The sequence below is a fragment of the Micropterus dolomieu genome, linkage group LG20, assembly GCF_021292245.1.
Source record: "Micropterus dolomieu isolate WLL.071019.BEF.003 ecotype Adirondacks linkage group LG20, ASM2129224v1, whole genome shotgun sequence".
NCBI classification, from domain to species: Eukaryota; Metazoa; Chordata; class Actinopteri; order Centrarchiformes; family Centrarchidae; genus Micropterus; species Micropterus dolomieu.
Genome location: NC_060169.1, coordinates 5336675 through 5362425, shown reverse-complemented (window position 1 = coordinate 5362425; position 25751 = coordinate 5336675). Strand labels below are relative to the sequence as shown.

At 39.7% G+C, this 25751-nt stretch overlaps 1 protein-coding gene across 4 annotated transcripts in view; it reads right to left on the bottom strand.

Annotated features, from left to right (window-relative positions):
- The window catches only part of prmt3 (protein arginine methyltransferase 3), a 63294-nt gene that overhangs the window by 23628 nt on the left and 13915 nt on the right, over positions 1-25751 (bottom strand). For all 4 annotated transcript variants that reach the window (XR_006822152.1, XM_046032313.1, XM_046032312.1 and 1 more), the window contains exons 10-12: positions 20898-20997; positions 7979-8057; positions 741-928 (exon numbers count right to left, since the gene is read on the bottom strand). Coding sequence is in view for 3 of the 4 variants with exons in the window: in XM_046032313.1 (XP_045888269.1) it covers positions 741-928; positions 7979-8057; positions 20898-20997 (367 nt within the window). In the remaining variant the exon portion in view is untranslated. The remainder of the gene's footprint in view (positions 1-740; positions 929-7978; positions 8058-20897; positions 20998-25751) is intronic.

Here is a 25751-nt window from a genome sequence, read left to right as displayed (position 1 = left end):
CTCAAAATGGCTGATGCCATCTGTATTTCATCATTGAGCAACAACTGCTATGCAAACCCAGGTGAACTGTGCACTATCAAAATCACCCTTTAAAGGAAGGCTGGATCCCTCGGTGCACAATGCATGTCATTGATTTGTAAGCAGTTCAATAGGAGTGATTAAACCTTGTGAGGTTGTTTGATTTGAACACTTTTTAGAGACCTGATGATGGGACACTATATAGCATTTCACAAGAATCAAAGAGTAAAAACTCAGTTGTCAGCAGACCATTTTACTACAGGCTACTTGCAATTACTTCCTAATATCAGTATTATTGTTGGACCTCCAAATCCACTACCCTGTAGGTTGAATGTTGCAGTTCATAACCTATAGACCAAATCACTGTCGCGCTAACAACAGTCACTTTCAGGTAAACAACTGGCAGTTGATTTCAATTACGGAGATATGTAAAATCAGCAAATTTCTTTATTTCTGTTGTCATTTTGAGCCATAACCATAATGTTTAAAGATATATAGTAGAAGACATTTCTGCTCTGCTTATTTTATTTACTGTGTTGCTTTGCCAGTGTCCAAATCGGACTAGTTTTGGGTAAGTTCAAGCACTTATTTTCTTTGGCCCAACAGGTATAAAACACATCTGAATACAATGAAAACATTCAACACGTTGTTGTCATTATATTGTATGTATGTGACGCAGGGGTTTTCTACATATAAGTTATTGTGACTGGTTCTTTGTTTACCTGTATGACTGTAGGTTCAGAGATGAGGGTGTCTGCTTTCACCACTTCCACCACAGCCTCAGGCACCACCGCCTTCTTCATGCACGCCATGTTGAAGCCATAAACATCATCCCAGAATGCAATGCGGTCTTGGTGCTTCTCTGTGTCTCCAACGGCTGCCAGGCTAATGTTACAAAGGTCTGGATAGACTATAGAGGAAAGAGAGAAGCAAAGTGAGTAAAGGACTGATCATAAATTACGTTAAATACAACAAAATTGTAGGAGCCATACTGCCTGTTTTCCTCCAAGCCACAGGGGGCATGACATTGTGTTGTGGGGTCGATGCTGGCCTCAGGCAATTTAAGTTCCTGTATTGTTGCAAACAGGTGGTTAATTAATTAAGAGGAGCAAACAGTTTTTAACTGTGCTCGGATTATGTTGTTTATTCTACTTTATATGACGTATTATTTATTGTAAGTGGACGCAGGAAATAATCGCCTTAAAACTGCAAACTTTTGGAAAATACTGGACATCGTTTTTTCGGGGTACACGTTAGAAACAATAGATCAATTAGCAACCAGTAGCCTCTAAATATAGGGCATAGTCACAACAAATATCATTATTGCAGGCATTGTTTTGCAGCCCCTGTCTGTGAACACCAGTCCAAAACCAGTTGCAGCATCGACTTGGAGGTCAAAGGTTGCCAGCAGACGTCTACAGAATAATCAAGAAAGTCATTTATCTCCAATACCAATGACCATCCTGGTCAGAGACGGGGCATATGATAAGTGGCACTAGGGAAGGAATAAGTGACATAAAGTTCTATCTGACTTGATTCATTTGACTTCCGTTTTCCTATTCTCCAGTTGATCTGGACCAATCTGGTCCCATATTAACGTAACAACCTTCTCTGCACTGCAATCACCTTGGTAAGTTGACGTTGCATGACATATATTTACTTACGTAAACTGTTTTTCAGTTTGCTTTGGAATGCAAGCAGTGGAAATGCTTACTTTCACAATTAAATTACCTCAAATGAGAATGTGGAGGCATACAGAGAGACCACCTGTGACATACTACAGTAGCTCTTCTAATGCTGCTCAGTCCTGAGCTTTAAGAGTTGTACAAAGTTGACTTATCTATTTCTGCATCTGACTACAGTCTGTCTGCATTTGGGTTCCATTGTAAATGTAAATGCTCCGTATTTGGATAGCGCCTTTCTAGTCTTTTCAACCACTTTTACATGGCAAGTCTCTTATTTTTTTATTTAGTTAAAAACTGTTTATATTGTTAGTTTTAGAAGCATCTGTTTTATAAACTTTTGTATAACCAAGGTCAAGGAACCTGAACGTTGCTTTAACCTCCTAATGATCTAAAAGAAACAAGTGTATAACAGATCATATTTTTGGAGGTCACTCCATCTCAAAATGCCATTTCAGTGTGCTAAACTATTATAAGGCTGTCTGGTCAATGATGACTGAACCCCTTCAGGGATTTATTTTGCTCTGAAGAAAAGATCATTAATCATAACTAAAGGAAAGGTTGGACAAATTCTGATCCCATAATGTTCTACTCTCAGTGATGAAACATGCTTAATATCAACAAATTTAACTGCTTGAAATCATTCAACAAATTTAATCAGAGAACGCCTTAACATCTTGTGGGTGTGGGACTTTGCATCAATTTCATGAGGCTGCTGTAATGACTGTATCCATCACATGTGCACAAAACATGGCCTGATGACCATATTGTCCTACTTTCATACTTTATACTTAAGACTCTGTAGACTACCCGCGACCCTGTACGCAGGATAAGCGGCTGACGATGGATGGATGGATGGACTCTGTAGACTAGATGGCAAAAATGTGGACACCCAAACATTATCATAAGTGATTGTTCAAGATCTCACAAATGTGCTAACACCAATCACATTCTCCCACACAAAACTGCAAAAAAACATTTCTTAATGTACCTGGCTTTGTGGATGGCGGTCTTGTCATGCTGGAAAAATAAAAGGCCGTTCCCAAACTGTTGCTACGTAGCTGAAGCCATGCTGCCATTGTCTTAAATATAAATGCAAGAAAACATCCCCAGACCAAGAGTACACAAAAGCATATGTAAAGTGTGTCCAAATACTTTAGGCCAAAAAAATCACAAATATGATAGTTGCCTTCTGAGGCTGTGAGCACAGAGAAGTCTTTGTTCTCATTGTTGTGGCAGGCAGTTGTGAATTTCCTTAATACTGTGAGCAATTAAATAGCTGAACATTTGAGCTACTTCACTGGCACTCCAAGGTCAATGACTGAACTTTCTCTGCTGCACAAATTACACTGCAACAGAAGTGGAAAAACATTGCAGCCTCATTTTCTTCTCTGAGCACACACAAAGACAAGTGCATCCACCAACGTCCTTTGGGCCATTATCCCCTTTATTACTTCAGGTAGGCATGCTGACGAAAGTAGCAGAGCAGCGGTAATAATGTGAATGCACTTGCCCGAGTTCTCTCTTGTATTTAACAGCAACACTGATAACTATGCTTTCTAGAATGAGGAAAAACACTCACAAAGAATGATGTGATTGATCTTGGCCTAACACAGATGCATTACTTGGGGTGGAAGAAATGCTAAATTGTTGGCATTGCTAAAAATAACACTGGCTGTATTTTGGTCAAACAAGTTTTTTTTAGCTTAACCTGCAGCCTCAGATAAACATTTTTTCTTAGAAGAAGGAAGATGTCAGTCACTGGGAAACTGTTTGTAGTTTCATATTTCAAAGTTTTGAAGACTGCATATTGGCAGTGATTATTGTCGCTCTTAATATCACATAATACTGTCTTTTGAATTAACATTATCCATGTCTTAAAATAAGCATTAAACCTGAGCCTTAATGTCTTTTCACTGTCTTTTTAACATCTGAAAACACAAAATCACTGCTCAGATGCCTCTGTATGGTTAATATGCTTGGTGATTAAGTCGGAGCTAAAATGCTTGAAGCCATTGGTATCCCTAATGTGAAGTAACATTAGCCAACACAGAGGCCTAGGGCCTAAACTACAGTTTATAATACACTCATGAGGACATATAAAACCTAATATTGTAACATACATCTTGCCAGTACTAGTAATGAAAGAATCTGTCCCAATTAAAGATGTTCATAACAAGAGTTGGAAATAAAAATCTGGATAGTTTACGGTTATGGTAAATATACATGACTGTGGCATCATGATAACTTCCACTGAGAAATTCATAGAGCAAGTCAACATCCTGAGTCCATGAAAGCCAATACAGTCAATATGGCTCTTAGACACTAGTGTCTTTTGTTGAGATCCTGAATTCGTATTGGACTGAGCTGAGGTAAGAAAGTTTGATAAATTAGCGAACGAATATGACAAGAAACCATAGTCAGCTTATACCAACCTGGTCCCAGCCTTTGTTCTCCATAAAGCAAACTACAAAAGTTTTTTTAAAGACATGTTTTACAGTTTTAAAAATACAAGCCTTCCAATGAGCAGATTTTATTTATCTTGCATGGCATGTGTTAGTGCTCAATCTCACACAACCTTCGACACATTGGACCATAAAATGTGTGAATGGATGGTGACAGCTCAGTGATGGGCAACTCATGGCCTCCCATTATTAGCTGAAGCCTGCATCTGACCCTGTGAGTGTCACCATACCTAATGACCGTGCACCCGCATATTTACACACACATAAACACGCAAAAAGCAGATTTGTCACTTCATTTTACTTGATTACTGAACCGAGTGAGTAATTATGAGGGCAAGGTGAGAGAAGGGGGGAGAGCTGCTGATTGGGTAAAATCAGGACAGGCCTGTCTGAGAATCCCACTGAAAAAGAAATGGAGACAGGGAGACGAAAAAGCGAAAGGGAGGGGGTGCTGTGGTGTGGATGGAGAGGGAAAAAGATGAAGAGGAAGAAGGGGGGTTTGCACGGGCGTCCCCAGATTCATGGCTTTGACATCTGCGTCCTTCTCGAATCGCTGCTCACAGCCCGTTTGTCATGCAGACCCCCCCCCCCCACCCACCCACCCATCTTCTTCTCTTGCTCTCTCTGTCTCCCCCATTGGTTGGATGGTGGAGGAGGGAAAGAGGCGCGGGAGGGGGCATGGGACAAAACAGATCCCTTTTCCCTGGACATTGTGCTGTGCCAGGCAGGCAGGGACACATTTAAGGATGAAGGGGAGGTTAATGTAGTGGGGAGAATGAGGGAGCTGCTGTAACACTCTACTAATGTAGCTTAAACACACATACAGCAGCAGTGCTGCAGGGCCATACTAATAACTCTGCACAGCTGTGCGCACACCCTCAAAATCTGAAAATAAACTTAAGAACAGAAGTTGATAAACCTAACGTGACACCACAACCAGCTGCTGGATCGACAATCAATAAATGAAAAAGTTATGGTATGTCTATGTACCTTTGGTTTGGTCATTGCAAAGTAATCTGGCTGTGCAGGAATATTTGCTTTGCAGATCTGCACATAAATACTGCCTCGGGCATGCTTACCTCTGAACAAAAATAACACCATGTAGGATCATCCATTCATAGCATTGACACAGGCAACTAACCTCTTTTCTGTGCCTGGCACTTTGCTTGCTGAATTTGGAATGGGATATACAGTCCCCTCCAAAAGTATTGGAATGGTAAGGCAAATTCCTTTGTTTTTGTTGTTGAAGACAAAAAGTTACCACGAAATAAAAGCTGAAACTCTGAACTTTTGCCTCATACTCATCTTTTGATCTTAAACCCAAATGTGTTCAGTGAACAACAAAAACAAAGGAATTTGCCTTACTGTTCCAATACTTTTGGAGGGGACTGTAAATACGGAATTTATCAAATTAATGAGATAATGACTCATGACTCTTACAGACCTAACTTTATGATTTTCGAGGAAAGAATGTCATATAATTTTAAAGAGAACAGCTGCAACAACCAATGACCTGAAACCAATCAGTTCGCAATCCAGTCCAGAAGTTCAGAATCTTTAACTAGTCTGACAGGCAGAAGTGAGCCAACAAGAGAAAAGAAATATTGTACGCTGCTGTATTAAACATTTAGATTTATCATTATTGATATGAATGTGACGTGATTTATCGTTACAGAGATTTGGAGACAGTTCTTCCAGCCATACGCTTAACGCCCTCAAGTTTAGAAGCTATTTTTATTATTTTCTAATCAAAATGCGCATCAATGTTATTCCTTCAACAAAGGAGCAGGAGCAGAGAGGAAAATCATGCTGCCACTATTGTGTCAGAAATAACATGGAAAAGATGACTGTCCTGCTTCTAAATATCTGTAAATAAAGTCATTTGGTTGTAGTACGGTAACAAAATAAAAACATTATGCATCTATAAATTAGGAGAATTTACTATAACTATAACTATACACTATACTATGTTGAGCCTACAGTCATCAAATTTCAAGTTACTTTACTATTTAAACAGGAAGGAACTCTTCTAGGAACAGCTGATCATAGTTAATACAATGAGACTGCTACCTTAGAGGCGTGTCATTAACTGATAATAATACATATAAAAACTTTTTTTTAAATACTTTTTCCCAGATTATTTTGTGTATTTTGTCATTTCACTTCCTGTCGTGCTGCTGACAGTAGATCCAGCGAGACCAGCCCGTGTTGGGAGCATCAGGGTTAAAGGCTCATGACGAACCATACGGTGTCCTCTGACCTGTCACACTCACACTCACTCTGGTCACACCGTCGCCTGTCCAATCTCCCTCACTAGCAGATCAGTCTATATATTCATTCTGGCTGTCCATCAATGTATGTGTGTGTGTGTGTGTGTGTGTGTGTGTGTGTGTGTGTGTGTGTGTGTGTGTGTGTGTGTGTGTGTGTGTGTGTGTGTGTGTGTGTGTGTGCGCGTGCATGCACATATGCATGTGTGTGACTGTGACCTCTCCCTCATGTCCCAAAGAGCCAGTAAAGGCAGTGTTGTGGAACAGTTCCTTAGTTGGGTGACATTTGGCACAAGCCATTAAATCTGGTCAGTGGCAGAGATGGGATGACCCAGGAGAGACACACACACACACACACACACACACACACACGGGCATTTGCCTAAAGAAAATGGTCTTTGCACATCGAAAGCTGAACAATTTCTACATTCAAACTGTATTGCAAGACCCAACTCAAAGACATTCATGCAAAAAATACATTTTTATGTTTGAGAGTAAAATCTTCTATTCCCCCTCATACAGAAATTTATGAGGGGGATGTTTTCTGCTTGTATTGACATGTGTACAATGTGTCAGACCCAGTGAGAAATACAGAAAAATCACTGCATTCCCACGTGTTCTTTGTAATAACCACAGGGGGCTGGCGTGAACAGTTTTCTCCCTGCTGACAGATGACATTTAGAGTAAATCTGACCTCAGGATCACCCTGCACTGCCCCAATCCAACTATGGCAGGGGAAACTGCCTATACTGAGTAATAAGACACACAAAAAACTCTAAATACCATTTTCAGGGTTTTAAAACTATTGTTCTATACCTTTCCTACCTTGGAAATGTATCTGCTGCTGAAAAGCTGACCCACCACATTTGATCATACCAAACACTGTCAAGGGCAATGCTGTCTGAAAATAAGCCTACTGCTTGTAACATAGTAGCAAGTATGGGAAACTCGCTTCAGTGGAGAGTAGGTGGCGTATAAGGTAGCAAGTCTGATGTTGAATCTCTACCAGCTGATAATTAAACAGCAGCAGGTAACGCAAATGCTTTGGCAAACTTTAGTCTTTTCACAGCTGTTTAGTTTTGACAGAGTACTGTTCCTTTTCCAGTTTAAGCTATTGTATATATGCTGTAAATGTGATATTTTGTTTACTTGCAGCGCTGCGCCTTTGAATCAGGTCAGCACAAGTGGGTTCTGGAGTGCACCCGAGGTAGTCCAACCTATGTTGAACGCGGTGGACGGTGGCTTTGGCTGTCTCGGTCACTATAGGGTTAACAAAGCAGAGCAACGCCCCCTGACCCCTCCCCCCCCAACTTCCCTATGCACAGTATATGCAGAACAAAGAGTTTTACCACTCTTGAAATTAAGCATAAATTCACAAAATGCATTATAATTTTCTGCACAGTTTTTAAGTGGCATATGTGGTATACTTGAGAGCTTTTAAAAAGCATAGCCTAAAGCTACTTCAGAGAATCGCCAACACATAAAATCTGATGTAACAATCCTTTATGCTACCTTCATTTTGATTTTAGGAGAATATTCAACCTACCTGAACCAGTGTCAGCCAGGTAGTGTTCTCTGGCATACAGGACGGAGTCCAACATTGACTCAAACAGCAAGAAGTAACCCTGAAAAGAGAGGACATAAACATTATTACCCTGGTATCTTCTGAAACACCTTTACTGAAAAAAGGGCAAAAGCAGCAGTTTATACATCATCACCTGGTATATTTGACACTTAAAGGCAGGTAATAATTGCATGAGAAGAGAAGACTGCAGAACTGCTGGACAATTCAATTATTTTTTAATTCAACATCACTATGGTGGAAATCTGAATTAGCTCTGTGACTGTGAATTGAGTGATGTGCCCACATGGTCTGCCACCCAGCTTCCAAAGGTTTGACCCTGGGCTGACCTCGTGTTCTGCTCCAGTGGACGGCACATTAACAGTGTTATTATTCCATTAATGCTGAAATTGAGTTTTGTCCACATCATGTTGGCTTCGACCTGAGTGGCAGATACTGCTGACAAATGGCTTTTTCTACCTGCTACCCCTCCATCCCGCAAATCAACCAATCAGATAAGCCTGAGCTGCAACGCTGGCCCCTTCAGTATGGTATTTGTGTGCACAACATTTGGGCGGGTCCAAACATATAAGAGGGTAAATATCTCCATCTGGGTCAAGGAGGTGGGTCAAAATCAGTAAATGGACATTTTACTGTAACTGATGACGCACATCAGTCCTTTCAATGCTGTAACAAATCTTTTGGCTTGTTTAAACCATCAAGATCTTCTGACTGCAAGGTTTGCAGTCTTGTTTGATTTACCTCTAGCGATGCCACCACATTTCAAGTACAATGGCACGAGTACAATGTTATAACTTATAATAACAATGTCATAAGTCATAATAAATCAAAGTAACAAGCAAAAGGACTGATGTGTAAGGTATTCAGAATGATAAAACAGACTTAAAAAAGCATTTATTAACTGGTTTGTTCATACTGAAGTAATAATACAATCAAGAATGTTTTTGTCAACAGACTGCCCATTTTTAGGGCCCGACAAAGGCCTGGCCTTTTTTTGTGCCAATTTTCAATTACAATTTTTAATCTAAATGTCTCATTTCAGAGCAAGCAATCAACATGATAACAGAGAGCGTCACTGGTGCATTGTGGTGTACTTTAATTTCAGGGAAGTTTAAATTTTAACTTCAGGTAAGTTCTGGGATTGCTACCACTGTATTGGAGAGCTGGACTAATGCAAGTTAGTTGGAAGCAGCTCTACTGTGAAAGAATTTATGACATTTGTAGTGTGACAGTAGGACGTAAAAAAAATAAGAAAACAAAATGGCCTGATTTATGTTTAAGAATACCGCTACTTTCTCTATAGTGGAGGGGAAAAGGGACAAGGAGAGGTGAGGGCCAGGGCAGAAGATAAAGAGGGGACGTGTGTGTGTTCTTTTTTTGAATGATGAAGAGAAAGTGGCTCCAGAGAGAGTAAGAGTGAGACAGAGTGAACGTAGTGGCCAACTGAATAGTAATTCACTGAGATAAGAGCCTTATTATTCAAATAAAGACAACCTTTTACTGGAGAAAGGAGAGGAGAGCAAGTGGTAGACAAAAAGGGGAAGCAGCCCTGATTTATAACCCTAACTCCAAAATCGTCACCATCTCTGTCATGGACCTGAGCTGATAATGATGACAGCGATGAAGCTGATATAACAGACTCATCCTCCGCGAGGCGATAAAGGGAAACATTCTCTCCGTTTATCGACAGTGGACTGGTCTCGAAACAAAGTCAGGACCGCGGGTCGTCTGCTGCTGACTGTTGTTGTCCAGCCGATGTCCTTAGCGGCAGAGCGGGACATTTTTAAAACCCTCAGACAAAGCACACTGGCCTCATAATTTAGATCCCAATTTCACGGGACACTGCTTCACTTGAAGGAAAAAGGATATGAGAGAGCGAGCGATGCCTGAAAGCAAAGTCACACCTTACTTTTACCATCAACAATAGTCCAGAATTACTGCCCGTCCTGCTGTTTTCCATGTCTTCCCAGCAGCATGTACGACACACCCCTATTTTATACATCTGCAATGTTAATTACCAAAAACACAGCAGCAACTAACTTCAACCTCTACATGAAAAATCAACAATAACAATCAATGAACATATCTGATCCAGGTAATCATGTGCAGTGTGTCATATGTAGCAGTTTTGGGCTTTAACAGGGCTCAATATTAGACAATCAGACAGACAGCTGGAAATGTACATGTTGTTTCACCCACTATATGGTATAACAAAAGGTGTTAATGATTTATCCAGTACATGCATCCTTCAGGCCAGTCAGCGTTGATCTGTTTATCAAGAAAACACAGTGCTCAAATGTAATATCCCCCACTGTCACCAAATTCAGACTGTATCAAAACACAATCAATAACCAACTGGAGAAGTTTGTGACTTAAGTTTTATTTATTTTATTGGACATTTTGGACTCCAGTTCAGATTGTAGGAGGAGGAAGGTTAATTTTGTGGGGTTCAAAACAGAGATCGCAACTTCAAAACTGTCCTAGTTACGATGTGTTAGCGAACAAGTTAACCACTAATACAAGGGTTGGTTCAGAGTTACAAAAACAAAACATGGAAAGGCATCATTCATCCCCACAAGTACAGAACTTCTGAGATGCGGTCTGCAGTCATTGGACTTTTCTAGACTAGAAATTAAACTAGAAAAGAAATTAAGTGCCATTTTCAAAGTATCGGAGTATTCTTTAAAGGCTGACGCTGTTTTACTGCTCTGCATCACAAAAGGTTCTTGATGCATCTGTTGACAAGTTGGTTGAGCTGCCTTACTTTGTCTTTTATCTCACATTACTTTATCTATTCAGTTGCGTTAAGAAAAAGAAGATTAAATCTCAACACCAAACTGAATAACCAACTTTTTTGATGCCTTTTCCACTTTTCGATCTGTCTGTCTATGGGCTCAGTGACACAGATGGGCCGAGGTGCTAACAGATCTGTGTACTGTTAGGTAGCAAGGCTGGTGCAGGCAATGCTCTGCAGTATAGTCACTGTGCATTTCCATAAAAGAGACTAATGAAAACCTAATGAGAATGGGCTGGAGCAGCTTATACACATTAACAAAATTAGCATATAAAACACATTCCCCTGAGTGGGCTATCACACACACTCACATACACATCTACATATGCACCAACACACACACACAAAATAAAAATGGTAAATACACTTTTACAGCCGTTTTACTTATGTCAAGTATTTTAGCTTTTTCATGGAGTTGTCACTGCCCTTAACTTTACACAAAAGCTATTAAGCCTGAGTATTCTTTATAAACTCTGCAGAGATTACTTTTATAATTATTCCTGCAATGTTTTTCTATCTTCAGTTGCTGGGGGCAGAGTGAGGAAAAAAAGGCATTGTGTGCTACAATGTATAGATTTTCATGTCCATTAACCCTTGGGAGACTGAGTGACTGTCAATTATAGGTACCAAGAGGCGTTTTGGTACAAAATCTGCATCAGCAGTTTACACTTTCCTCCGCTCTCCAGTACCTCCTCCTGCATTCAACATACGTCTTCCTCAATTACTGCAGATCATCATCACTTCCAGTCCCAGGAGGGCCAAGGCAAAATAAAGGAGATGGTGTGCATGCATGAATGTGTGTTTCTTGATGTGTGTAAGGGGGGGGGATACTTCCATGCTTCAATGAACACTAAAGGCAGCATCTCTTCATCAACACGCCGCTTCTATACTAGTCTATGATCAGGAGACACCACATTAGCATAAACATTTTACACACATCCGTGTAAAAGACTTTAGTGTATTAACACTTGGTGAGTGTACATTGTGTATAATATGAGCCTAATTTCCATTTAATGGTATGCAAATGAGAGATAGAGGGGAAAGATAGTGTAACAGCAAAGTAATTTGCATGATAGCTAGAAGGTTATTAGATGCAGTGGCTCTTCTGAAATCAATGATAAGAACAACATGTATTTTTAGAAGATGTTACACTAATTTCCATGGACAGTAAAACATTTTAATTAAGTAAATGCAAATGATTTTAAGACCTGAAAGAGTTTAAGGAAAATGGCATAGTTTCACTTTGAGGAAAGTGTTATTATGTAATGTAGGATTCAGCATGGTTTAAAAGATGTGCATGTATCTGTTATGAATTTTTACCACACTTTTTTCCCCCTTGAATTTGACCCTTGAACTATTCTGCATTCCATCTTTTTTTTACACAAAACAGCTAATTTACAGACTGACAGACATTAGCTGTAAGCTAGCATGTACCGGCCATGTCTGGATGTGTGTTTACGTGACAGCTCAGCCTCTGATTGATCTCACAACTCACCAGGAACTGCAGTTCCTTCTATAATTTAAAGCATACGCAAACATTTTTGTAACTTTTCTTTAACGGAAATGTATTGCTTGCTTTATTTCTTTGGATCCCCATTAGCACCGGCACAAGCATTTGCTGTTATTCAACAAGTGTTCACTGTTGCTTTACCTGGTCCATGCTTGTAAAACATCCACCGTGTCCACATCTTCTAATGTAATACCGGATAACATTTCTCTCTATGTTTCTCTACAGTTTGCTAAAATGGGTCTCCAAATATACTTGGCCTTACAGGTACTACAAAGTGCTTGCTTTGGGTCTTCTTCACTCATGGTGATCTAGGGCTGGACGATCTGGCCAAAAATGTTATCACAATAAAAAGTTTTATATCTTTCGATACTGATTATTATCACGGTAAGTATCAAACTGTTATTTCTTTCAAGTTTAAAGGTTGATTTTTGCTCCTGAGTGAGTTAGTTGAAGAAACCTGATGGTTAATTGTGGTTTAAACTCTTCTTTATGGGCAACACTTACAGCCAAACAGTGGACAACTTCACAAATCTGAGGTAGAACATTCATAACAATTCTGATAAAATCTTTGTCAACAAATGTGCGTGAGTAAACATAAGTAAAAAAAACACACACAAGTAAAAGCTTTTTTCCGTCCTTTTTCCTCAACAAAATAAACACATTAATAGAAAATAATTCCTAATTCGTGTGTTTGTGTATGTTTCAAGTGAATAAAACCCAACATTTATTGAACATTTGTTATATTGTTATTGAAAAAAAAAAAAATCGCAATAATTATTGTTTTTGTATTATTGTCCAGCCCTATGGTGATCTTTCACGCTGACAAGGTTTTTAATGTGTGTGCGACTGTGACAATAGTCTGTCTGTACACAACTGGATATGAGAGACTCATCAAGGTGAAAACCAACTCAGATACTGGTTGCCAACTGATAGATTGGTGCATCTCTTAAGTAAATCAATAAAGGCTGTTACAGGCTGTTGGTAGCTGTAATGAGGGGAGAATCTTTATCATGTCAGCAGAAGATGTCATGACAAGATAATCTGATATTTAACGCAGACATCAGTTTCCAACACGTTTGTTGTTTGGATTTTGGGACAGGCACCTTCACATGAAAACTCATTTGGTTTTAAGGTCAAAGTCTAAGTCGACAGGATGAAAATAAAACAATGCCTTTGTGTGCCTTTGCCTTTGTGAAATAAAAGGTTATAGCGGTGAATTCATACATACCCTATAAAAATTCTGATGTACTTTCATTCAACAGTGTACTTGTCCAATAACAGGCCGTTATTGAATACATCATATTGAGGGAACAAGGAGGCCATTTTTCTTCACAAAAACAATATCAACTGAGCGATGCAGGATTATGGGTTTGGGTTTATGAGGATGTCTGTTTGAGGGATACATCAGCTTGTCAGGTTCATGTTCTGCATGTAACAGTGTTATTTAAACCAGAGAGCAGTTATCAGATGAGATGAGAGAAATGAGAGAAATGCAGCATTGCATTTTAGATACATACTGTATAGTTTTATTGTATTGAATGGTATTGTGGATGTTTATATACCACCCTGCTCAAAGTAAATGGCTGCCTATATGGCCATATGCCCATGCTTCACTAAGCGTGAAAAAAAATAAGAGTACCATAAAAACAGAGGGACGGTGTACTAACATGAAACACAGAAGCCATTCTCTTAATGAAAATATAGGCTTATGTGATCTAAAAGATGGATGACTGGTGAATGACTAGATAGATCTCTACAGCAGGAGGAAATATGAGTATAAAATCTGACAAAATTTGGCTTTAGGAAATATCAGGTGCTTTAATAATTTCATTGACTAAAAATGTTATGATATAGCTCATATAGGTTGGGCATCAGAGAGGCAGCGAAAGTGTATAGAGCCAAAATATTTTCACATCTAACTCTAAATTAAGGGTTCATTTCAACTAACCTAGAGCTGGTAAATGTTGGAACAGTGGGAAGACTAACCACACCAGTTTTGGTGTGTTTTATTTTGTTTCTGTCGAGTTTAAATTGTGAAGTATATTTTACAAACTTGAATTTTCTGTTTAATAAGGACAATAGGTATATTTCGTTTCTTGATATTTTAAGAGTATATTCTGTTTATTTATTAGACTAAAAAAGCTGAGAGAGCTTGTGTAACAGACTATTGCTGCTTGAGGTACAAAGTGGAATTACAAGACAGTACGGGCTGGGGCTAGCTGGTTAGCATGCTAACTTCAGTAGAAATATCTACAAATACAATCTTAACACATTGTACCTTTAAAATAAACTGGGCCTTTTGGGTGAAAATGAAAATGATTATCCTAATATCCTAATATTGTATATGTCAAATTACCTAAAAACATACCAAACAAAAACAAATGGGATGCGTTAGATGCATCAGACATTTTGTTACGCAGGCAGCTGGCTGAAACCACTTCCTGAAGGTCTTGGGGAAGTAAGTGCAGCCAATAAATCCTCATTAAAACATGGACACACCTGTGGCACTGTCACTGTCTGTGTGTGTGTGTGTGTGTGTGTGTGTGTGTGTGTGTGTGTGTGTGTGTGTGTGTGTGTGTGTGTGTGTGTGTGTGTGTGTGTGTGTGCATACTCAAATGTCTCTATCTGTGTGTGTGTGTTTGTGTTTTTGTGTATGTGTCACTGACTGACAGTCAGTCAGACTAAAGGACAGGATGACTGATGACTACCGCCCTCTTCTTGGACAGGTGAGGCTCCCAGCACTGATAATGAGGCTAAAAAGGACGGGCTGCCATTAATTTGACTTTACACCTCTACCGCACACAGCGATTCTAATTTTGTGTTTGTGTGTATATGTGTGTGTCAGTGATACTTGTTTTGTAGTCAAACTATGTTCACCACAAGGTAAAATATCAGCGATGTGGGTAACAAGAAATCCTCCACAGCAGAGAAGTTGAACAGGGCTCTTGTTCAGGGTTCCTTTCACATTTTAATGAAGCATACTGAACAGAGAGTTTCTCCAAGGTGAGTTACCACGTACCTAAAGAAAACGCTATATGATGAAATGTTCAGCATCCACAGTAAAAGATTTTTTAAAGGAAAAGCCAACACTTTGTTTCTATTATAGCTTTCTGTATCATCAGTTTGTGTTCAATGCACCACGATCTATTTTATAATAAAGAATTGTAAAGGAGATTTCACACTTAGACCAAATAGCAGATCCAGGTTTGTTTCTTCAGTTATTTGGCAGAGGGGCTCACAGGTGTAGTATTTTCTACAGTTTGATAGTTTTGACTCCTATGTCAGCTAAAGTCCTATGTCACCACTTTTTCAGACAAGTCTGCAATGAGCAGGAAAGGACAGGACTTCTGAAATGGTGACTACAAAGAGTCAACAAAGCTGGTACAACATGCAGGTTTGACAGACAGCAGAAATGGTGAAAATGTGTGTGTGATTCAAAATGTTTTCCAATGCATGGAATGCATAAAAACATTTCATCACTGGTTCAGATTTTAGCATTCGAATAACCTGAGACCAGTCAAAACACAGCATGTCTCCTGGCTGTATTTACAATTTCCTTTTTTTCTTATTGGTGTAAAAATTGGTCTCTGGGTTTTAGCTTTTCTGATTAGTCTCTACACGATTGCTGAACTTTTGAAAAATCCACTTGAGATGACACTTGTCAAGACTACACCAGAAAACACTGCTTAAATATTCCCTGCTATCTAAACATCATTATAGCTGTTGGACATGTCTAATTGATGCCATGTTGTCTACATTATTACAGTTATCGACATTTGCAAAATACAATAAATTTGAATCTGATTTTAAGGCTTCAGTTCTGCTGACTCTTGTATAATGTAATAAAAGTTTGTTAAAGCCAACTCTCCTCTGACAGTCTACTATCATGTCCAGATTTGTACATGCAGTACCATCAAGCTAGCCGCCCCATCACCTGTGATTGATCTTGGAGTGACAATTTTTATTTAGCCTTTCGAGAATTCAGCTCTCCTCCTCCCTGTCAGCCCCCAAGTCTCTTATCTGCTCTGGACTGTTTGTTTTTCCATGTGCTGAGAAAGAGGACCGATCAATGTTTTGAGTTATGAAATGACAGTGGTGCTGCCAAAGGCAGTCTCTCAAACACGGCCACGGCAGACAGACTCTCATTTGCCCCCTTCTCCACCACCACAGATACACCAAATTCATCACTCATCTCTGTCTATTAGCCCTGTAACCACTGTCTGTCTGCAGGGTCCAACAACTCTGACAGCTGGACTTCAGTGATATAATCCTTTGTTTCTCTTCCACAAAAGCCTTAATTTTCAGGTAAGTAACCTATTACTTCACAATAAAATTTGCAAGGTTATCTGCAAGAGCCATGTGGGTTTTTGTGTTGTGTGCAGAACACAACTAGAAAGTCCAGTGGGTGTCACCTTTCTGCTTTGCGTCAAACGCAATTTAGGTAAGAACCTTTACTGAGGTGACATAATGTTGCTACGCGGAGGGGGAGCAGCAATCGTTTTTTGGACCGCTTCGCCAGGCACACTACACTGGGCGAGCTGTACTGTGTGTCGTGTTGAAATGTTTGATTAAATGGAGCTTTAGGGACTATGTTATGGATTCTCGCATTTACCTGAAGACCATTAAAGGTGAACAACAAATAAAAATAAATAAATCTGCTCCTTTAAATCAACTACAGGGAACTTTCTTTTTGTGTTGATTTTGGCAGCCACTGTGATGCAACTTATTTTTATATAATATTTTTCTTATTTAAACACAGCTGGTTGCAGGATGCATAAAGATGAGGTAAATTATCTACTTGTGGCTATGTAAGATTAATAACGAATATGACAATGGCGAAACAATTGAAACTTTGTTTTATAATAATCACTGTGCCTTTTAGCTTTTTTTTGTTCTTCAGTCAATTATTTTCTTTTTCTCTTTGCTGATCCTGCCCCAGTGCCAGTCATATTCACATATTTTAGTGGACAATATTAAAAGGTATCTTATAGAGTTTTTGACCACTAGTAATTCTATGGAGCAATGCGGTCAGTTAATTGTGTACACCCAGAATGTGAAAATGTAAGATAAGCTGCCACTCAATATAGACTACTTTCCAGGCCTGAGAACAACATTTTCAATCACAACACACGGGATGATAAGTGAATGAACTTGTTTTGCTTTTTTATGTACTGATGCTTTTCTTTGCCACAGTAAGCGCACGCCCCTCTCTTCTGATCCATAGAGCATGGACTTGCAGGCCTATTAATTCTACAAATTTCAGATTAATTACAATGTTCAGTGACAACAGACTCACCACATTACTATACTATACTTTCTACTTAGCTGCGTCAAAAGTATTACATTTTCAGTTCGGGTCTTTGTCCTTTTTATTTTTTCAACAAACAAGAGGAAGGCATACTAAACAAGTGGCTTCTCTGCAGAGAAGAAAAGGTAGATGCTAATCTATTTTTAGTAACTTAATTCCCTCCAATGCAGCCCTGCCATTGCTTTGACCCAATTTGTGACCATTCTCTGTTGGAGGCCTTAGCAAGCCTCGAATCAGTGTGTGTGTGTGTGTGTGCGCGTGTATTTTGAACAGGAACAAACAACACCAGAGGCATGCATTAAGGGCACGTCTGATCAATGTGACAACGATGCAGCATTTAATGTTGTTTTGCTTCCATTATTTGCAAAATAATCATTTCTGTTTAATGCAGGGATGAACCAATTGGGACAAAAGTTATAATCCTTAAAGGGACTATATGCAAGTTCTTCAATGAAATCAATACAATTTTCATTGCCTTATTGTCAATGGGCTCTAAAACTCAGAAATGAAGCACACGCCTGTTTTCTCCGTTGCTTGCATCAGCCACTATTCTGCTTTTAATGTGGGGACTCCGGGTCAGATTCAACTCTGTGCGCGCTCCCGAGCCTCTCTCAGACTACAGCGGCAACACGGCAGCAAACGACATGCAGTCCACTAACACCAAAAAACAACCGGCTCACAGCAAAACACAGGCTCCACGTAAGGATACAAAACAACAAAAAGTTTTATGTGCTGAAACCCATCAGGCCAAACAGGTTCAGATGATGTCGAGTAAGAACAAAGTGAACATTAGTAAAGCTGGAGAAACACAGAGAAAGTCACATTAGCTCACCGGCTAATGCTGAACAGTTGCTAATGTTATCTGGTGTAAAGTTATATCGCTTTCCACCAACGAGGATGGATTAGTTCAACCTGCAGCTGATAAAACTAGTACTGTAACGTTGCAGTAGGGGTTTAACTGAGTTTACAGTATATTTTGTGAAGCTGTCTCCCTGCGTGTCTATATTCCAGGAGGACTGTGCAGAATGCAGGCCGGCTAGGCTGAATGAAGTAACGTTACGGAGCCGGTGTTGATCTGCCTCTGAGCCGGGAACGTTGAAGTAACCGCTGGAAACTTCATAATGCCCCTTTAATATTTCAGTTCTGGTTGATCTGGTGACACCTGTTGTTTCCATGGTGTCACTGTTTTTGCGGCAAATGCGAATATGGGGCTACACATTTATTTACAGAACAGCCAAAGTCACATTGTTGTAATAAAAATGTAAAAAAACCTTTTTCTATCATGTCATGATTAAATGACGCTCGAGGGGTAACAGTTTTTCTAACTAACACATGCAATGATGTGGAAAATTCACAAAGAAGTTGTATATGTCACAAAAAAACTGAAAATCACTGCACCATTGATTTATATGACATACTCTGAGGAAAATAGAAATAAAAAATGTGATACTAGAGTGATCTCCAGAACATCTCCAGAATCACTCTGAGATAATAAGACACTAGCTGGCTATAAGACAAAGCTGAATAAAGTTTAATACAGCCTAAAGCCATTCACACTGGGCAGAAAGTCTCCTCTTGTGACAACTGTCATTTTTCCATTTTATACAGGCATATTGGAGGGCAGCTTTTGAAGTTCAGGCCATTCTGAGATATGTCTGCCATCGCAGCCATGACGAGAAGTGACTGGAGAATTCTTAGATTTATTAGCGCTCTGTGAGCTGGTGTCATCAGAGATTACGCCCCCTATCCTTCACCGTTCCAACAGCATGTCAACCACCGAATTTCAATTTCCCTGGTGAGAGGACGGGAAGGCTCTGGCTGGCGACCCTTTCTTGTGACCCTGGGGTTTCACGATGGATGGGGGAGGTAGAAGGGGTACAGCTACGGGATGCTCATGAATTAGGGATGACTTCAGCGGTGCATTCAACTTTGGCCGTTCCGCCTGTATCGCCACAGAGAATCTCCCTGATAAATGGGCATCAAAGGCAAGCAAGACTGCTCTTCTTGGTTAGGTATTCAGAGGAGCTCATGGTCGAGTTTAGCTCCGTTTAAGCCATGTTTAAAACATGCATCACTGCTGCTGGCACCTTGGATTCTGCACACTGACTGTCTGGTAAGGGACCAATCGGAGATTAAGGTGGTCATCTACATTTTGGGTGTATACATGTATGTGCAAAAAATTATCAGTGACTAAAAACCACGCGGGCAGTCGACATTGACTACCTGCCATATACAGTGTGCTAGCCTCAAAAACCCAGGTGTTTTCTAACTTTAACTTAGCTCTCCTTATTAGCTAGGCTCCTTACATGCTTGCTAATAACTTTTTTAAGCTGAGTCTCCGACATTCACAGCGTGCAGCTGTGTTGATGAGGGAGAGAGCGAGAGAGGGACGGCCGAGAGGATGTGCTCCGCGAACACGCTATGGCGCTCTGCAATCAAATATAATTTTAAATAGGCCTAGTAAAAAAGAATGAAAATCAATCTGTGGTGGTCAGCGTTGATATTGTGGCGGGCCGCCACAAATAAATGAACATATGGGAAAGACTGGTCTTGTCTGTTGCACACTAAGTAAGGTGATTAATTAATTACAACCTACTATAGCCATGGTATCTCCTAATACTACTTAGCTAAATGTTTGGCTGACTGCAGCTTAATATTCTCAACATGATGAAACCATACACAAAGTCAGTCAACGTTTGATTGTGTGGTCTAGTTATAGTTGACTTAATGTATCTAAACTTGCTAATGTAAGAACAGAGGTTACATAACCTTTGGAACGAGCCACAATTTAACCGCGCACATGCCATAAATGCACTCCGGTATTTAAACATGTAGCATTACACCTCTGGCAATCTGTAAACTTTTTCTGATGAAGGTGGCAGCATCTGGAGGCAATACCTCTGATCTACACACACCTTCAAGCGCAACACAGGTGTGAGGCTGCCAAATCGGCCAGCATTGCTCTACAGATATTAAGCGTCATCGACGAATATATTTTCTTGTAAAATGTCCGAGGGTAAACAGTAACACTGGCATTGTCACAAGTTTATTAACTGTGGGAAAATGTCCTCACTGTGGCATCCTTAACAGGAGCACAGAGATAGAGACGCACTGGTAAAATCTAGACAGCTGATACTTGCATTTAATGATTCAATCACTTTTTTTCACTTACTGATTATATGAGGATTTAGGAGTAGAATGCTGATTGACACTCCTGTGTTCCCACAATAAAACTGCTACAGTGTGTGTGAGTGTGTACAAATGTACTGACCATCCATTCTGAGATGATGATGTCCACCTTCTCCACAGGGAGGCTGATGTCTTCTATTCGGCCTTTGATTAGAGTGATCTTGTCCTCCAGCTGGTTAGACCTGTAGGAAACATGCATGACTCAGAGGACTTAGAAACACACAATTTTAAATCCAATTTTCACTCTCCTATTAGCTTTGGTCCAGTGTCTACCAACTCTGATGTAAATATATGATTGTTTAGCTGCTAAATACTCTTCTATGTTCACTAGCTGGTCATCAACATTTTCTGTCTGCTGTTTGGTGGTGTGCAGGTACCGTACAGTGGTATTATCTGAGTTATGTCAATATAAACAGCTGCATACTACGAGAGGAAATGAAATTGATAAAAGCGGTCAGTGTGGTAAACAGTTACGCTAAGTACAACCAAAACAATAAGCTGAAAGATGCTGAAACGCTCCCTAGAGCTGAGAGGAACTGCAGAGTCAGGCGACGATTCTCTGAAGGTTCATCCAGAGAGAGACCCCTTTCACACATAGTCATTTGACCCCTTGTTAATATTAAATAAAATGATAAGTGCAGCTTTAAGCCTTGAACATCAGGCACATTTATACAAACTTTATAAAAATCGATAAAGTATATATCTAGCTATATATCAAAACTGTGCACCAATCAATTTTCAATTCAATTTCCATATATTTTTGGGTAATTTTTAAACTGGTCAACATTTGGAGATCACCATATTCTTTATCATGTACAGTACATTTCCATTTTTTCCTGAGCCATGTAGGAAGTGTGAAAGGGTAGAAACTGTAACTGTGCACCTGAAAAGGTGTCAGTCTCAGGTTGGGACAGTAAGACCAGTGCTGCTGTTTAAATGATCCTTCATTTCAGACCGGCCAGTCTGGGTATCAATCTCTGTGAATATTCCATTATCATGACAGCTAATGTTACAGAGGACAGAACAATTACTCACAGCGGCCCAGAGTGCATTTCTGTGGCAGCGATCCTTATCTTGAACTGTCTTTCCCCTCTCTGCTGCTCTGCTACCGCCGCTATCACCTCCTCCCAGAATCCAACACACCCCTCACCCACAACCCCCCACCTCCTCCACCTTTCACAAGAGGGAAACACTGTAATCTCATTATTGGGGTAATTTAGAGGACAATGTCAAGACTCTGGGGAGAGAGTCAGTATCTGTGCGGCTTTGTAGGTGTGTGAATGTTTGTGTGTGTGAGAGAGGGGTTGTACATTTCATCATAGGGAACCAGTGTTTGAAAATAATTGCTGTTCATGTGCTATGAGTGCATGCAGGTAGGTAGTCAACAAATATAACATACATTACCTCACATAGCTTTAAAGATACAAAATTTCCAATATTGTTTAAATTTTCCATAACCAATTTATTGGGGAAAATATGTTTTCAGAATGTACATTAAGAATAAAAAATAAAATGGAAAGAAATTGTTTTTAATGACTTAAACAAGAACTGTAACATAAATAAAAATAACAAAAATTACTAAATAAAAACATTTTAATCACAAGTGGCCATGTGTAGTTTTCAGCGGCCTCTAGTGGTGAGGTTTCAGATTGCAAGCCCGTGCACATGCTCAAACTCACGAACGAGCCAAAACAGAGCCCGAAACACCTGAGACAGCCTCACACAGAATGCTGGAAACTAAGGTAAACTCCCACTGCAACATTACAGTAATATTTTTATCAACTTGATGCTAAATTAATTCATGCTTGTTGCACGATAACGTTACACTGACTTAATTTAGCTAACAGCTTTTCAATAACTATTTTCGTATCTTTCATCAGAGAGGCTCAGCAATGTCAGCACAGAAAAATGGATGACAACAAAAATGGTTAATGAGCTACACTGAATAATATAAATGAGATTGTTGCCACATTTTAGTATTAAAGTTAGACCATAGTAAGTAATGTTAATGTACTAAATGGGTCTTCCACTGTGTTGTTGTCCTGCACCATTATGTTGCATTATTGTATATTATCTGGGTCACGTAAGTTACAACGACTGAGACCAGCAAAGAAGCTGTGTCCCCGAATATTGGTTTAACAAAAATAAATCTAAACTGAATGTTATGAAGCAAATAATGCCAGTCCATGCAAATGTAGCTGGCTCCCCTGCTGTGCATCACTATCGGTTTTAGAAACAAACCATTCCACATTTGCTTTGTACGGTTCAATCATTTCTTGCAGGCTAAAATCAACACTTTGACAAGCCATATAACTTTTGTATTTTGCACGGAATAATGTTAGCAACTGGTCGGTGTTAGCCCGCAAGCTAATATTATCTAACTCGAGCCAACTAAAGCACAAAATGTCTATGAAGATTCTCAGTCATCCAGGTCATAGTTATCCAACGAGGGTTAACCCTCGTTGGATAAAGCACAAAATCAACATCTATTTCACGTGCTTTACAGTAGTGTTAGTTTACCTGTCCATTAGGATGAAAGCCAACTCTCATTTGGCATGACAGCTTCAGCATATATATTATATATTTATATTTTTTTCTTATGTGGAGTTTATATTGTGTTGTGTTGTTTTTAGGTGTTAGAAGACTCCATTTTGTGTGCTGCTGTGTTGTCGCTGTGTATAGAGTTCAGAATCAGCAGACAAGAGGCTCGGAAGCGCGCATGCAGAAAATCCAACCCTATTTCGTCACGTAGATAAGACGCAGCACAGTGGCAGTTCCAGGTGACCGAGAAAGCAGGCGAATGGTTCACTTTTATGTGAGGTTACAAACCGTTCACGAATAGGCAATCAAAAAGGGATTCATTTCATTTAAAAAATACATATAACCCCTTTAAATTGAAATATTTTTAATTTTAATCATGTTTTGGAATAACATGATTACAAATTTTTTCAACATTTGACAGGATGTGTACCTAAATTACACACATTCATATAGTTACTGGCTGGTAAAACGCTTATCAGCATTCTTTGACCAGAGTCAAATAATGATTGATAAACATCCACATCCATTTTGTCTATCTTTAGTTCATATCACAATTAAAATTTCACTATCTACATAATATATTGTCTATTTTTTTCCCGACTGTGTTGTCACAATTCAAAGCCTTCTATTGGATAATCCATCAATTCCAGCCATTAAAAAAAAAAAACGTATTTAGACACTATCCATTAAGGAAGTGACTGTGAAGGAAGGAAGTCACGTCTAGCTTTTCATTTAAACTTCGGTAACGGCGTTCAGACAGGAGATGGATGCTCCTGCTTAACCAACAGGAGCCACTTTAATTACAATCCTGATATTAACATCAAGAAGAAGTGACGGACACACAAACGCTGCCCACGCACGCACACATACAGAAACAAGAGCTATAAAATCACAACCCAGGCAACCCAAACATTTAAAAAGGGACCCAAGGGCAGAGTCTGAGTGTGTTTCTGTATGCATGTGTGTTGGGGGGAGGGGTTACACATCTTTCTTTAGCTGAATCTTCACCGCTGGCGAACCTGCAACGCAGCTTGCATGCCAACACGCACTCCAACAGTGAGTCAGTGGGCTGTAAAATTAAAACGTCCTTTTCCTTCAGCAAACCCCGTTGTTTTGCTTATACGACATTCTCTTACATAACGGTAATAATAGCAGTTATAATGGCCCCTAACTCAAAAATGCATTTTAGAGGCATGGGTGTGTAGGAGGAAGTGGTTGCAGGTAGTCGTATGGACAGCAGAGGCTCTGGTGGAGGTAAATGACTCCACTGTGGAGAACCAGCTGCTGGAAAACTGAAAACACACAGCACATGAAATTGGTCTGAGGACTGTATTACAAGGTACCAATAGGGGGTCATCTACATGTTTGTGTGTGTGTGTGTGTGTGAGACTGTAGGTCTCGGACTGAAGCTACAGCAGGGAAGAAGAGGCGAGGGGTGAATGAGTCAGACCGCAGGTGTAAATTATGTACATTATGGCCAGATGACTGACAGCAGCTCTACTGAAATCAACCAGGTGCAACAAATAAAACGTGGCTGGAGGTCACACAGACCTCGATTCCCACAATCCTCTGCTGCACACAAAGGGAAGAAGACCCCTCTATGACCAATCCCAATGTCCACACTCAGAGACTCTTTGAGACATGTTCCCGGTAAGTCTGTGAGGGCTAAGGTCAGTCCCACTGTCAAATCGTCAAGTGCGCGAGGGCTTTTCAGCCCTTTTTAAACCCTTTTCATAAGTCCACATTTCTACATACTTTGCCTGAGTGAACTGCCCACAGTTCATAGCGTTGTGACGTGAAACATGGGGGTTACCAGGGGAAACCGAAAGCGAGAGTGAGAGAAAAATCACGGCAAATCCGTCTTATAAGAGGAGAAGAAGAGCGGTAAACAAATAAGCATGGAAACCAACGCTGATGTTAAAATTGTAAGACAAAAATGTTTTCATAGATTTTAGATGGAAGATGGAGAAAAGCAATCGCCTTATTACACAACTATTAATTTTAGTTTTTTCTTAATAGCCAACTGCTGTTTTGACAAACAATAGTGCAAGAGCCTGAAAGACATATACAGTGGGTACGGAAAGTATTCAGACCCCTTTAAATTTTTCACTCTTTGTTTCATTGCGGCCATTTTCCAAAAATCAAAAAAGTTCATTTTATTTCTCAGTAATGTACACTCAGCACCCCATCTTGACAGAAAAAAACAGAAATGTAGAAATTTTTGCAAATTTATTAAAAAAGAAAAACTGAAATATCACATGGTCATAAGTATTCAGACCCTTTGCCGTGACACTCATATTTAACTCAGGTGCTGTCTATTTCTTCTGATCATCCTTGAGATGGTTCTACACCTTCATTTGAGTCCAGCTGTGTTTGATTATACTGATTGGACTTG